This window comes from Carcharhinus amblyrhynchos, chromosome 12 (assembly GCF_965287045.1).
Source record: "Carcharhinus amblyrhynchos chromosome 12, sCarAmb.v2.hapA, whole genome shotgun sequence".
NCBI classification, from domain to species: Eukaryota; Metazoa; Chordata; class Chondrichthyes; order Carcharhiniformes; family Carcharhinidae; genus Carcharhinus; species Carcharhinus amblyrhynchos.
The window spans coordinates 25,452,067-25,468,709 of NC_137335.1; the positions used below are offsets into that span (position 1 = coordinate 25,452,067).

At 41.1% G+C, this 16,643-nt stretch overlaps 1 protein-coding gene across 9 annotated transcripts in view; it reads right to left on the reverse strand.

Moving 5' to 3' along the window:
• Positions 1–16,643, reverse strand: part of afdna (afadin, adherens junction formation factor a) — a 240,997-nt gene that overhangs the window by 180,384 nt on the left and 43,970 nt on the right. For all 9 annotated transcript variants that reach the window (XM_080200251.1, XM_080200249.1, XM_080200246.1 and 6 more), the window contains exons 4-5: positions 7,546–7,703; positions 2,713–2,879 (exon numbers count right to left, since the gene is read on the reverse strand). In XM_080200251.1, the coding sequence (XP_080056377.1) occupies positions 2,713–2,879; positions 7,546–7,703 (325 nt within the window). The remainder of the gene's footprint in view (positions 1–2,712; positions 2,880–7,545; positions 7,704–16,643) is intronic.

Genomic DNA, 16,643 nt, shown 5'->3' on the forward strand with positions numbered 1-16,643 from the left:
CAGTTAAATTTGACTAGCTCTTTTAATACTTCACACAACTGATCTACAATGTAGAAAGTCAAAACAATTCTTGGCAACTATCCTACTACAGCAGCACAAAGCCAAGAAGTTACACCAAACTGTAAATTTCAGCTTAACTTTGACAACTTAAATAATATTTCAAGAAATATAGACCCAAATCTTCCCAGAGTTGGAAATTCCATTTGACTGAAAAAAGTACCAGCGACTGATTTTCTGGCCAATCTTCCTAGAGAACCTTGCAGGACTGTTAGCACAAGAAGCCTGGGAGACATCAGCAAAGGGAATCTGTGCAGAAGCCACACCATCTTTTTAAAGCACTAGCTATTAGGGGTAGTATTGTGGTTAGCACTGTTGCCTCAGTGCCAGGTTTGATTCCCGGCTTGAGTCACTTTGGGCAGAGTCTGCACGTTCTCATGTTTCTCCTCTGGCTGCTACGGTTTCCTCCCACAGTCCAAAGATGTGTAGGTTAGATTGACTCACCATGGTAAATTGCCTCAGTGTCAGGGGTACTAGCAGGGTAAATACGTGAAGTTATCGGGATAGGGCTTGAGTAGGAGTGTGGTGGGTGCAGGCTTGATGGGCCATACGGCCTCCTTCTGCACTACAGGGATTCTATGATCTTAGATCTTGTTGTCCATTAATTTGACAATGCAACTTCCCAACAGCAGCCAGTGAATTTGAGGGTCAGACAAAATGCAACTGCCCAGAGGGAGGACAGGTCACTCAGTCCATTACTTCCCAAGAGTAAGTTCAAACCAGCAGTCACTAACTGCTGGTATGATGAAAGCCCTTCACTCAGGAGAATATGATAGCTTCTACAGAGCCTTAGTCTTTTCTGTCAAAATCAATAACTACAAGGTCACTGGAGAACAAAGAAAAACCCACTTTTTTCTTTCCATTACCACTCATCTCCTTAAACCAACACCCTTCCAACCTCATCTCCACTAAATGTACAGAGTTCATGGATTTCATCAAGAAGATCATGCATTCAACTGCCTGTTGCTTTGCCACATTCCCTACAAGCTAAATATCCCCCTCCCCCTAGTTTTGATCTTTCACCTCCCATTTATTCTCTTCCTATCCCATCTTCTCCTATACCCTTTTTATCCGCACGATCCAATTATTGATCCCTTGACCCCATTCCCAATAAATTGCTGACTACCCACTGATCTTCCTAACCCACATGCTAACTGCCATTGTAAGTGGAGTCTTTTTCCCAGGACCTGCCTCCTTTCCCCCTCAATCAATCATCAACTTTTTCTTATATATCAAGTAAGGACTCCAGCACCTTTGGCAAGTTTCACTTTGCCTTAGGTAGGCTTTGAGTTCTCAGAGGATCCATCTTTGGACCCACTCCATCAAAAATGGCACCATTTTGCAACATCTAAAAGTATGGAATTAGCTTCAACACACAGCAACAATCCCCACCCAACTCTACATTTATACGATCTGTCTCATCCCTTCTACTGCCTGCATGTTGTCTAACTATTTGTCCAATATCCTAAACATTGGGGAAGTTAAAGTTACTCATTCCGTTTCTAATACAAACTCTTCAACTTCACCACCAATTTCATTTCCTCAATGGTCATCAGCTCTGAGTGAAGTATGCTATTCATACAGCTCCACAGACCTGTGTTCGATTCCTGGTTTGGGTCACTGTGTGGAATTTGCACATTCTCCTCCCGGTGCTCTGGTTTCCTCCCACGGTCCAAATATGCGTGGGTTGGGTTGATTGGCCGTGCTAAAAGTTGCCCCTTTAGGTCCTGAGACGTGTGGGTTACAGAGATTAGCAGGTAAATATGTAGGGATATGGGGGTAGGGCCTGGGTGGGATCGCAGTTGGTGCAGACTCAAAAGGGCCAAATGGCCTCTTTCTACACTCTAGGGGTTCTATGATTTTATGAATGTGTTAAGTTTATAGTTTAAGTTTATTTTCTTAGCGCCACAAGTAGGATTACATTAACACTACAATGAAGTTACTGAAAATCCCCTAGTTGTCTCACTCCAGCACCTGTTCAGAACACAGAGAATTTAGCCTGGCCATTGCACCTAACCAGCACGTCTTTCGAACTGTGGGAGGAAACCAGGGTACCTGGAGGAAAGCTACACAGACATGGAGTGCAGACTCCACACAAACAGTCACCCAAACCAGGAACTGAACCCAGGTCACTGCTGTTGTGGGGCAGCAGTGCTAACCACTGTCACCATGCAGCCCATGTTGTCTGACCTCAAGCTGAGTTTCTAGCTGCACTTCCTCTACTATCAAAGACCATTTACTCCCAACTCTAACAATGCCAACCTCCAATCTTACTTCAGCACATCTAAAATTTTTGCACTCACTCATCCACTCTGATCTATTTTTGTTCCCAGTCCCTTAACACTTAAGATGAAAATTCACATGCTTGTGCTCAAATCGCTTCAGTTTGGTCTTGAATCACCCACAGCCTACTGAACAGTCAGTCCCTCACTTTAGCACACCATTGGTCTTTAGCAGCCTTGGTTGCATACTTTGAATTCCTTTTTTGGACTCCTCCACCTATTCTTCCCTTTTTGAGACACCAAAAAGCCTCATGAGACCAAACTTTTGTACAACCCTGTAGTCCTTTGGTTCAATATCTCTGTTAATTATTCCTGAGAAATTTGGGATGTTTTTCAACATTAAAGATGCTGTACAAATACAAGCCATCAATACCTGAATCAGGCCGTCCATCACCACTACGAAATTCTTGCATTCTTTGTTCTAACTTTTGTTGTCGTCTTCGTTTCATAACTACCTCAGGGTTAGATATTGTACGGGTGAAGCTTGTCTCTGGCATATCTTTGTATACCTCTGCTGCAAGATGTGAACTTGAGTTCTCACTTTTGGAAGAAAGAGGTATTTATCATTTTAAAACTTGCATCATACTGGAGAAAATATGTAAATGACAACCATAACAAGTAATCATAAGTTGAAAATTTGGAGACAAATATAATTTCACTGCATTCCCTTGGAAATTATTCAGAAATGTATCAGAATTTTTATTATAATTTCACAGGTTTTTGGTACATTCATGAAATAAACTGTGTTAAGAATAAACTGATTTAAGGTCCATCAGTAATGTATGCTTGCACCAGTAGAGCTGTGGATTCAAGAACAAAAGTAATTCATTTGGTCAGCATCTTGGGTTTAACAGGGTTAGGTAACACAGTCTAACTTATTAATGCCCTAATGGTTTGAGCCATTCATTTCACTCTGCGGGTCAGTAGCTTTTGCTGACAGCTTCTTATATTATTCTGCATGCTTCTCCTGGGAAAATATTATCTTTGATTGGGTGAGGGGGTTTTAATGAATTGCACTTCGACAGCTAAAATGAACATTTTTGGAACACACCAAACATAAATTGTCCAGATTACAGTATATTTTAACATATCAACTACATATTTCCTATCATGTAGGATAACCTCTTTATAGCTGAATATGACAGGTCAGTTAGACTACAGTGCATTGGAAGTAGTGGGCTGGGGTGGCTGTAAAGGGAAAATTCATGTTTCCTATTAAATAACTCCAAATATTGGCTGGGTCATCTGGAATTCCAAGATAAATTACTAAACGCAGTCAACATAGATGCAGTAAATAATATGTCAAATCAACCTCATTGATTAGGAAAGTACCAACCCAATGGACTGGACTGTCCTATGGCATCATGTACCCAAAGAGTATGTGGCCAAGTTCTAAACAAAACGCTACTGGAGATCTAACTCAAATCTGTGGGGAATTGGTTGATAGTATATAACAAAAAGCAACAATATAAAACAAACAGCAGGAGAACTTATAAGTCACAGCTGATTTGTCTAGTTCTTAAATCTCCCCACACCTCAAGTACTTTATGCAGTTCTGGTCACCACGATAAGGGTGATTCAAGCTCCACAAACAACACAGATGTGTCACCGATCAAGTGCCAGTGGTCTGATTTGTGGAGAAGCTGAAGAAACTTTGTGGCTTTTCAGCCAAACAAGATTGACAATATTTAAAATAATTAAGGAAAAAGGAAAAGTATATTCTGTGCATTACTTATTGATGTGAAGATGCCAGCGTTGGACTGGGGTAAACACAGTAAGAAGTCTCACAACACCAGGTTTAAGTCCAACAGGGTTATTTGGTAGCAAACACCACCAGCTTTTGGTGTTTGCCCCTTCTTCACCTGTCATTACTTAATTAAATAGACTGCTTTAGACAACTTAAACTTGAGTCCGATCATCAAGGAAGAGTAATAAATGCATGGAATTGACTTTCTGATCAAGTAGTAGAATTATTTAAAGCAAGTGGATTTAGCAACATGGCAACTTCAGGAATTTTCCTTAAAGTTATATAGGCTTATGGTCTTCCTTGTCCATATTATCTTGTGACTTGTATGGAAATAAGTCAGTTAACTAGTCAGAACAGAAAAGCACAGGGCATTAAAGAAGGCATAATACCCAAGACAGCAGAAAGATTCTTTACACAAGATTTTTCTGTATTGATTTTCAGTGAGTAGAAAATGTTCATCTACATAAGAAAATTAGTTTAATTCAGAGCTTGCAAATGCAAGTTAGGTTTGATCAGTTGGATCATGTGGCTTCAGTTAGAATGAGAGAAAAAAGTAATGGGAATGCTGATGGAATTTAAGACTGGCAAATCCAGAGCCTGATGGCCTGCATCACAGGATTTTTAAAGTAGTAGTGACAGAGATAGTGGATGCATTGTTTGTAATCTTTCAAAATTCCCTAGATTTTGGAAAGGTCTCAATAGCTTGGATAAATAGGAAATATTAACACCCTGTTCAGGAGGGACTCAAAGCAGGAAACTCTAGGCCAGTTTGTCTAATGCCTGCAAGTGGGAAAATGCCAAAATCTATTAAAGTGAGAGCAAAGGGACATCTAGAAAATCAATGCAAGGAAAAGTGTTTGACAAATGTACTAAGTGTTTGAGGATATAACAAATAAGTATTAGGAGGTACTGGTAAACGCATTGTTGATAAATTGCATTGATTGCCAAAAGGCATTCAACGAGCTGTCACAAAATGTTGCAGAAGAGCTCATGACACTGGAGGTGATATATTCGCTTCGAGGACTGATTAACTAACAGGAAGTTGAACCAGGATAAACGGTCATTTCCACTGCCAGAGGGAGCAGTGCTAGAATCTCAACTATTTATAATCTATATTAGTGACATGAATGCACCAACTCTGTAGTCAAATTTGATGATTATCATAATAGTCAAGAAAGCAAATTGTGAGGAAGATGGAGTTTGGAAAGGGGAAAGATAGGCTGTGAGTGGGCAATAATTGAGTGTTATGAATGAAAATGTGAGGCTGTCTGCTATGGAAGGAAGAATAGAAATGCAGAATAGAGATTTCAGAATGCTGCAGTAGAGTGGGGAGCTGGATATTCTTGCACATGAATAGCAAAAGGTTAGCATACAGGTACAACGAATAATTAGCAAAGCAAATGAAATTGTGGTCATTATTGCAAGGACGATGGCATGTCAAAGTAAGGAAATTTTGTACAACTGTACTGACCATTGGAAGAGCACACCTAGAACTCAACCACTAATATACCTGCATTAAACAGTTCAGAGAAGGTTCACTAGGCTGAAATTTGAGGTGAAGGGGCTGGTTTATGAAGAAAAGTTGAGCAGATTGGACTTATATTCACTGGAGTTTAGAATAACAAAATGACTTTATTGAAACAAATAAAGATGCTTAAAAGGGCTCAACAGGGTAGATGCTGAGAGAATACTTCGCCATGTGAGGGGCCTAGAATGAGGAGGGCAGTTTCAAAATAAGGTGCTTCCCATTTAAGACAGACATGAGGAATAATTTCTTCTCTCTCGAGGTCATTACCGCTTGGAATTTCCTTCCCCAGCAAACAGTGGAAACTTTAAATATATTCAAGGTCATGTTATGCAGATATCTGATTGACAAGGGACCCAAGGGATATGAGGGCACACAAAGTGGTGTTAAGGCCATAATCAGATCAGCCATGCTCTTAATGGCAGAACAAGCTGGAGGGGTGAATGGCCTACTCCTGTTCCTACTTCTTAAGTCTTTCAGCCAAATGCCAGTTTTTCAATTAACAAATATCTTTTACTGTGCATCAAAGAGAAAGACTGCATGCCACTTTAATGGCTAGACAGTCTACACCTCAGGACCTACATTGCTGGTCCAAGTTGAGCAGCAGGTTTACTGAGTCTCAGTTGGCCACTTCTCATTGGGCAAGCCTCCACTTGCTCAACAAGGAAGTTTGTACTCCAAAGTCCACGGGGAGATCTATCGATGATCCCCCACGGTCATCATAACTGGGTGTTCTCAAAGCAAGCCAGATTCATTTGCAAACACTCATATTTCAGTAAAAAACTGAATTAATATTTTCCTTGTTAATGCAATGTATTGTACAATTGTTGGCATTGCAAGTATATACCAGGAACTTTCAGATTCTCACTTGTAGAATTTAGCTCTGGTATAAATGAAGGAGATTGTTTTTAAAAAGGACAAACTCATGGGATTAGATTCTCTCTGGTTTGCATCAGGACCCTTTCAGCACTAACCTTGTGAAATCTATGTTGGGTTTATAAATTGCAGCCCCCTTTCCAGATTTTCTACTTTGGTATCCCTCAAAGGGCATTACAGGTGCAGTAAACAGTGGTGTAGTGGTAATACCACTGAATTAGTTATCCAGAAGTCCAGGAAATCCACTACGGCAGCTTGTGGAATTGAAATTCAATTATTAAATCTGGATTTGAAAGCTAATCTTAGTAATGATAACAATCAATTATCATAAAAGCCATGTGGTTCACTAAGCCCTTTTAGGGAAAGAAATCTGATATGTTTACCACTCTGGCCTACATGTGACGTCAAACCCACAGCAACATGGCTCACCTTTCCTCGAAATAGCCTTGCATGCCACTCAGTTCAAGGGCAATTAGGGATAGGCAACAAAACTCTGGCTTTGCCACATTCCATGAACAAGAAAAAAGGACTTAGCCATGCAGCTTGCAACAATGGAAGAGTACGAAATTCTGGTCACTGAAGAGGGCCTAGTTTGAAGTTAACAAGAATGAACTTATGATGTACGTATGTGGTGGGCTTGGGGGTGTGTACTCCTGAGGTGGGGCTAGCTCCTCCCAGAATGGATGCTGGTTTAGTAGTCTAGGTCCTGACAATAGGATAATGCACATCTATAATAAAGCATTCATATCACATAGCATACAAATTGAGGAAGGACGACCTTACTACTATATGTTGGCAATGTTCCTTCCATCTCTTAACCTCTAAGTGTTGCATTTCAAGTTCACATTACATAACAAGTTAGCTTGCATACAAATCTTGTTCTGAGAATAAAGAAGTTGACCATCTGAAAGTACTGATTATACACTACCAAAAATTCTAATACAGACCAACACTCAGCATTAAAGTTGGGCATATACCATGGCATTACTGCAGAGAACAACAAATAGATGAAATTAGAACAGTTGTGGGCACAAGAGTAACAGCTTGCTATTGCTTACCCATCACCACTGGGAATAGGTCTATCATCATCTACAGTTTGCATCAGTGCTTCCTTTTCTCGTCTCTTTTTCTCTTTCTTTTCCTTCTTTGAGAGAGTCCTTTTAAAGTTCTGGATCACGCCCTCTTTTTCCTTTTCAGGACCATTACTCTGAGACTTCTGCAAGGTCGAACAAGTATTATAGCAATGCAATTTTAAACCCACTTACAAACCAAGCTTAAATATAAAAATAGCCAATTAATTTGAAATGCACTTAAACTGCAATCTTCATATTTTGGTCACTTTACCCTACCTTCCCAATCTTTAGTTCCTATTGTGAAAAGCTTATTTCATTGCAGTTACTATTTAAATGCAAGGACGGCACACAGAAATTGTATTTTGAAGAGACTGTCATGTGTCAATCTGATTGAGTTTGCTGCTTAAAGTGCCTAAAACTTGGATTGCCTTTTTTTTCCAGTCATCTCTCATATCTATTAAGAGTTATTTGTTTTGGACTAAAGGTCAAGAAAATGAGCCATATTTATTGTTAATGCTAGTACATAGCAACTTTTTTTTTGCTTTTGTTTTAAAATGCTTTTAATATGCAACTGGACTGATGGTAGTCATTAAATCCCTGGTATAACTCCACTGATATCGAAGAGCAGCTTATAGATCAAGGACATAATCTCCTTTTGTGTTGCGTTGGCACTTGGTAACGGAACACTTTTCTTTTTCAGATATCTGGGTCACGGTAACAAAACCACTTCTCCCAATCATGCAAGACAATCATTCTCAATACACCAGTATGTCATTCCCACTTCCCATAATTATGCTTGCTGAGTGCACCTACTAATACAAATTTTATTCCAAAAGCCCACAACATCCACAAAAGAATAGGTTGAGACAGCCCAAAATTGTGTAGAATTCATACAACAGGTGCAAGAGTTACGGCAGCAGCAGAGAGCTGGGCTCTTGCCTGTTTGTTGGTAGAATTTGAACTTAAAATGAAGTAACAATTATTTTTTAAGCAAAATATTCCAAATTGTCTCACAAAACTTGTATGTATGAAGCTTAAGAGTTAGCTTAAATTAAAATAACTAAATTAAAATTAAATCCAGTCTAGAAAAGGAGATCAACTTTATTTTTCAGTTTTCATTTACAAGCCACCCAATTATTACCCACCAACAAGAAAAGCACTGAACAGAACTAAGACCATAAGACCATCAGACATAGGAGCAGAATTAGGCTACTCAGCCCATCGAGTCTGCTCCGCCATTCAATCATGGCTGATATTTTTCTCATCATCAATCTTCCGCTTTTCCCCATAACCCCTAATCCCCCTATCAATCAAGAACCTGTCTTAAAGACACTCAATGACCTGGCCTCCAAAGCCTTCTGCAGCAAAGAGTTCCACAGATTCACCATACTCTGGCTGAAGGAACTCCTCATCTGTTTTAAAGGATTGTCCCTTTAGCTTGAGATTGTGCCCTCTCGTTCCAGTTTTTCCAATAGTGGAAACATCCGCTCCACACCTAGTCTATCCAGGCTGCGCAGTCTCCTATAAAGTTCAGTACAATCCAATTCCCTCCCGCATCCTTCTAAACGCCAACGAGTACAGGCCCAAAGTCCTCCACCGTCCCTCATATGATGAGCTCTTCATTCCAGGTATCATGCTTGTGAACCTCCTATGGACCCTTTCCAAGGCCAGCACATCCTTCCTCAGATATGGGGACCAAAACTGCTCACAATACTTCAAATGAGATTTGACCAGAGCCTTATTCTCCCCCCTTATTGGTTTTTTAGTGGTCCTCTGCTCAGTTTTATAGGCCTCGTAATCCTCTGGCTTCCCAATCATTCTTGCCACTTTGTATGCTTTTCCTTTTGTTTTTATGCTGTCCTCAACTTCTCCTGTTAGCCACGGATGCCTCGTCCTCTCCTTGGCATGTTTTCTCCTCCTTGGGATGAATTTCTGTTGAGCTTTCCGAATAACTCAAACTCCTGCCACTGCTGTTCCACTGTCTTCCCTGCTAGGCTCCTTTTCCAAACTACTCTGGCCAGCTACTCCCTCATGTCTTTGTAGTTACCTTACATCTGATTCTAGCTTCTCCCTCTCAAACTGCAGGATAAATTCTATCATACTGCGGTCACTGCCCCCTAAGGGTTCCTTCACCTTAAGTTCCCTAAGTCTGCCTCATTGCACATCACCAAATCCAAAACTGTCTGTTCCCTAGGAAGCTCTATCACAAGCTGCTCCAAAAACCATCTCTTAGCCATTCCACAAATTCCTTTTCTTGGGATCCACTATCTACCTGATTTTCCCCAGTCCACCGGCATATTGAAGGCCCCATGATCATAATATTGTCTTGATATGCCTTTTCTATCTCCTGATTTACTTTCTGCCCCATATCCTGACTACTGCGAGGGGACCTGTACATAACTCCCATCACGGTCTTTTTACCTTTGCAAGTCCTCAACTCTACCACAGAAATTCTATGCCTCCTGTCCTATACCAATTCTTATCAATTTAATTTCATTCTTTACTAACAATGCAACCCCGCCACTTTGTCCATCTGCCTGTCCTTCCAATAGGACACATATCCTTGGATATTTAGATCCCAGCCCTAAGCCTCTTGCAGCCATGTCTCTGTGATGCCCACAACATCGTACCAGCCAATTTCAATGTGCACAACAAGTTCATTTACCTTGTTCCATATACTGCATGCATTTAGGTACAACACCCTCAGTCCTGCATTGACGACCTCCCTCTTCATACTTGTCACCTTTTTTGCTCTGCCTGAGTTGAGGTTCCTGCCACCTTCTATACTCTGTTCTAATGTCTGGGAATTTTACTCACCTCTCCTGAGCCCTCAGCTCCATTAACTCACACTTCTTTTACACTCTTAACTTTGATTTTCTAATTCTCCATAAAGCCCCATCTCCAGCCCTAGTTATACAATGTGCCAGGTTTTGAATAAAAGGCAGAATTTACCAGTAAATTCTATTCCTATACGCTGGGCAATATTTAAATTTTCTGGTGCTTCTTGAACGTGTGTAAATACTGATCTCGAAGTATACATTTGATGTCTAATTTCAGATCTGCGGAGTAGCACATTTCAGAAACATCACAAAGATACTCTGAACTCTCATGATGCAGGGAGGATCAGCAAATGGGATCAAGTAAAAAGAATAGAGCAATAACTTGGACGATTTTAATCGTGTTGATTGGGTTAATCAAGTTGGAAAGGGTAGCTATGACAACAAATTCAAACTCAGTGTAGTAAGGATAGTTTCCTAGAGCAATATGTCATGGAGCCAAGCAGGTAAAAGGCTATCTTAGACCTGGTGATGGATAATGAAGCAGATTTAAAAAATGACCTCAGATTAAAACATCCCCCAGAAAGTTTTTTTTTAAAAAATTCATTCCACATGGGTGTAACTGGCTGGCCAGCATTTATTGTCATCTCTAGTTGTTACCCTTGAAACTGAGGGCAGTTGAGAGTCAACCACATTGTGGCGGCTCTGGTGTCACATGTAGGCCAGATCAGGCAATGATGGCAGATTTCCTTCCCTGAAGGAGATTAGTGATCATATCAAATATTCAATTTAACAGTGAGAAGCTTGGGTCAGAGACACCTGTGTTTAACCTAAATAAAGGGAATTATAATGAAATAGGATAGTGTTAGCTAAAGTGGACTGGGCAGATAGATTAGCAGGAAAGACAGTCAGCAAGCAGTGGCAGACATTTAAGGAGGTAATTCATGACTTTCAGTAAAAATAGATTTCAGTAAGGAGGAAAGATGGTCAACCAAGGAAGCTAAGCTGGGTAATAAGTTGAAAGAAAAAGCATACAAGGAGGCAAAAGTTAGGGATAGCCCAAAGACTGAGAAATTCATAATCCAACAAAGGAGGATTAAAAAGATAATAAAGAGAAACTATAAGAGCAAGCTAGCAAGGAATGTAAAACTGTCAAGAACTTCTTTAAATTTATGAAAAAGAGAAGTAGTCGAAGTGAACATAGGCCCCTCAGAAAATAAGGAAGATAAGGAAATGACAGAGGAGCTAAAAAGATTATTTTAAATCAGTTTTTACAATGGAAGATCCTTTAAACACCCCAATAATATTAAAGAATACAGGGGAGGAATTAAGAACCATCACTAGCAGGTAGTATTAGACAAACTAATGGGGCTAAAGGCAGATAGGTCCTCTGACTCTGATGGCCTGCATTCTAAGATCCTAAAAAAACTACAGAAATAGTAGAAAATCCTTGTATTCTGGAGAAACACCAGAGGATTGGAAAACTAGCAATTTGACATTCCACTCAAAGGGAGGAATCAAAAATCAGGTAACTACAGGCCAATTAGCCTAATATCTATTGTTGGAAAACTGTTGGAACCAATTACTAATGAAATAATAGCAGCAGGCTTGGAATAATCATCAAGCAGAGTCAGCATTGCTTCATGAATGGAAAATCATGTCTGACCAATTTTAGTGTTTCGAGAAATTGCAACTGGAGTGGATCGAAGGGAACCAGTAGATGTGTTGTACTTCCAGAAGGCATTCAACAAAGTAACTTACGACTTAAAAGCCCATGATGTTGGAAGCAGTATACTACTGGTGACTAGTGAAGTGCCCCAGGGGTCGGTGCTGGGGCCTCAGCTATTTACCATTTATATAGATGATCTGGAGGAGGGAACCGAGTGTATGGTGTCGAAATTTGCTGATGACACCAAGATTGGTGGAACGGCAAATTGCGTGGAGGGTGTGGAGAGTCTGCAGAAGGATCTAGATAGGCTGGGCGAATGGGCCAGGAACTGGCAAATGGAATTTAATGTTGGCAAGTGCGAGGTGGTCCACTTTGGTAGGAATAACGGTAGGAAGGACTATTGCTTACGTAGCGATAAACTGCAGCAGGCGACGGTGCAGAGGGACCTCGGGGTCCTTGTGCATGAGTCGCAAAAACCCAGCCTGCAGATGCAGCAGGTGGTCAGGAAGGCTAATGGGATGCTGGCCTTCATAGCGAGGGGGATTGAATATAAAAGTAGGGAGGTCTTGCTGCGGCTCTATAGGGCATTGGTGAGGCCGCAGCTGGAGTACTGTGTGCCGTTTTGGTCACCGCACTTACGCAAGGATATTTTGGCCTTGGAGGGAGTGCAGAGGAGGTTTACTAGGCTGATACCGGAGTTGAGGGGGTTGAGCTATGAGGAGAGGCTGAATAAACTAGGCTTCTACTCGTTGGAGTTTAGAAGAATGAAGGGAGATCTCATTGAGACGTATAAGATGATGAATGGGATGGATAGGATAGAGGTGGAGAGACTCTTCCCGCTCAGAAAGGACAGTAGGACTAGGGGGCACAGCCTCAAGATAAAGGGGGGGGCGGTTTAGAACGGAGTTGAGGAGGAACTTCTTCACTCAAAGGGAGGTGAATCTCTGGAATTCTCTGCCCGTTGAGGTGGTGGAGGCTGCCTCGCTAAATATTTTTAAGATGCGGGTTGATGGGTTTTTGATAAGCGAGGGGATTAAGGGTTATGGGGAGAGGGCGGGAATGTGGAACTGAGCCACGACAGATCAGCCATGATCTTATTGAATGGCGGGGCAGGCTCGAAGGGCTAGATGGCCTACTCCTGCTCCTATTTCTTATGTTCTTACAAGCATGAATAAAGAATTGGCTAATGGACAGGAAACTGCAATTATGGATAAGAGGTTTTTTTCCAAGTTGGCAGCCAGAGGGCATAGTCTCAAAATAAAAAGGCACCAATTTAAGACTGAGATGAGGAGAAATTTCTTCTGAGAGTCTGTGGAACCCTTTGCCACAGAACAGATATATAATTATAGTATATGTAGGCTGAAATAGATAGATTTTAGATCAGTAAGGGAATCAAGCAGGGAAAAGGTAGGAAAAAGGACGTAAGGAATGTTGGATCAGCGGTGATCCTATTGAATGGCGGATCAGGCTTGAGGGGCTGAATGGCCTACTCCTGTTCCTATTTCTTATGGTCCAGTTACGTACACATACTACATATGACCCAAAATCCTTCATCTGGGGTAAAGTGGAGAACCAAAATCAGGAAGATCCAATCTTCTGAATAATTTCTCCAGAACACGGCTAAAACTTGAAGAATGGAAGCTAGATAGGCCAAATGAACCTATGAACTCTTGAGCCAATGACTGTTTTGATAAAGACCTCAGCAAGTCCGTGTAGTAGAATTAGCATGACCACAATGCATCCAATGGCGAGGGATAAGTCAAAGTCACGGGATTACTATTTAAAGGGCGAAAAGCTGCAGCATGCTACGATGCAGAGGGACCTGGGGGTCCTTGTGCATGAGTCGCAAAAACCCAGTCTGCAGGCGCAGGTGATCAAGGCAGCAAATGGAATGCTGGCCTTTATAGCGAGGGGGATAGAATATAAAAGCAGGGAGGTCTTGCTGCAACTGTACAGGGTACTGGTGAGGCTGCAGCTGGAGTACTGGGTGCAGTTTTGGTCGCTGCACTTGCGCACGGATATTTTGGCCTTGGAGGGAGTGCAGAGGAGGTTCATTAGGCTGATACCGGAGATGAGATTCTTCCCATTTAGAAAGGGTAGCAGGACTAGAGGGCACAGCCTCAAGATAAGGGGGGGGACAGTTTAGATCGGCGTTGAGGAGGAACTTCACTCAAAGGGTGGTGAATCTCTGGAATTCTCTGCCCGTTGAGGTGGTGGAGGCTACCTCGCTAAATATATTTAAGTCACGGGTAGATAGGTTTTTGATAGACAAGGGAATTAAGGGTTATGGGGAGAAAGTGGGCAAGTGGAACTGATCCACTTCAGATCAGCCATGATCTTACTGAATGGCGGGGTGGGCTCGAAGGGCTAGGTGGCCTACTCCTGCTCCTATTTCTTATGTTCTTAAGAGTACACGGAAGGGGAGAGGAAAAGAACTAATTGTTGAAATTATGTATGTGTATCAATTCTTATGGACTTAGTGAACGTTGCTGTATTAATATATTTATATATTCAGTGGAAGTCTTAAGGCCCTTGCAAGGGAAGCAGGCACAGAAGCAGCAGCCGCAATGTAAGAGAATACACACCTATAAATAAAACTACTATTTTTAAATTTCTATGCTTCTTTGGGTAATTGTCCACTATACAATATAAAAATTGGGGATGCAGTCAGCCAATGTCAGGTTGACACATTTACTAAGGAAAAAGTCAGGAAAAGAAAAAAGTTAGAAAAGAAGCTTTTTACATGAGCTCGATTCCTGACAGACTAAGTGAATGCAAGTAATGATAGTCTGCAGGAGTTATCGAGCTGGGTATGTTAAATAAGAGGCTGAAGCTCGAGTTGTTGGCTTGTGTGAAAGAAAAATCAAGATAGTTGCTGGATATATGCTGCCAAGTGTGCATACACAAAATCTCCATGAGTAGAAAAATGGCAGGAGTTTTCAGCTTCATGGGACCCTTTGATGAAAATGTGGAACAATACAGCTCGTATACTAAGCATTGTGGCTATTTTTCACAGGCAAACAAAACAGTTGAAGATATTAAGATGCCCACTTTCCAGAGCAGATAAGGGAAAAATGTTTATTCTCCTCTTTGATGCAACCTGAGAAGCCAGGCACTAAAAATGTATGAACAAATCACTTGGTGACTGCAGAGTAAGAGGGGGAAAACAATTGTGCAATTTGTGGCGGTGCTTAAAAGACTAGCAGAATATTGAGAGTTTGGTGATATGCTGAATGTAAATCTTACCCACACAGGTGAAGTCTAGAAAAGATGGGACACCATCTTCCTATTCAGCCCACGCATAGGCTGCGCGCTCGCCTGCAGGTCCTCGACTTATCTCGGAATTTCCTTTACTGCCTTAACTAATCCCACTGATTGAGCCCCTTTTATTACATCCTTTTTCCCAGTGCCTTTCTTAAACCACCAACGCTGACTTTCTGTGTCCCATCTTATTATAGTGAAAACATCCAAAGCCTTTTCACCTCTTTAACACTTGTGGTAAACTGTTCCCAGTGTGATCTACTTTTTATTTTTCATTGAACGACCTCACTCTTTCCCAGTCTCTACCCTCAAGGAATAAAAGTGCTGTCGGAAGCTAGGTTTCAATTTGTGCACTAACGTGTATTCATCTGCCATCTCTGCAACTCTTTTTACTGTTTCAACTTTCAGTTCCTCAACATGAGTCTTTATTACTTCTGGAAGAATATCTCTAATAGCCTCATATCTTTTCTATCTTTAAAGCTCTCACCCAACTATCGAATTTGCTCTGTTTAATTCTTTAAAATTTGATGCAAGTCGGACCTAGTTCCTTCCTTACATTTCTGAGCTGTTGTCTATATGTTTCTGATACTAATTCGTAGGCACTCAAAATAGCCTTTTTTACTTCTTCATATTCTCCTGACACCACTTCTAATAGTGCTTTAAACATCCTCAGTAGCCCTACTTACCAACTTGGTCTGAATTAACATTACTCTCACGTCCTCTGGTCATTTCATCTATGTAGCCAATTTCTCAAAGGAAATGAAAAAGGCTTCAGCATCTTTTCCATCAAATTTTGGTAACATTTGGACATACTTGTACATATCCCTATCAGGTGGGTGGCTATGATGAGTTTCCTCATCATCATTTTGATCTTGTACTTTTTACTTCTGTCATTTTGTTTAAAAAGGGCTGCATGGAAAAGCCTGGGAACTACAAGCTAGTGAGCCTCACATCTGTGGTGGGTAAATCGTTGGAAGGTATTTTGAGAGAAAGGACCTGCAGGCATTTAGTGATGCAAGGACTGATTAGGGACAGTCAGCATGGCTTAGAGTGGAAAATCATGTCTCACAAATTTGATTGAGTTTTTTGAAGGGGTAACCATGAAGGTAGATGAGGGCAGTGCAGTTGATGTTGTCTACGTGGACTTTAGCAAGGCCTCTGACAAGGTACTGCATGGTAGGCTGTTGAATGAGGTTAAATCTCATGGGATCCTGGGTGAGAAATCTAAATGGATACAAAATTGGCTTCTGTGGTTGTAGAGAATTGTTTTTCAAACTGGAGGCTTGTGACCAGTGGTGTGCCTCAGGAATCAGTGCTGGGCCCACTGTTATTTGTCATCTGTATTAATGATTTGAATGAGAATATAGGGAGCATGT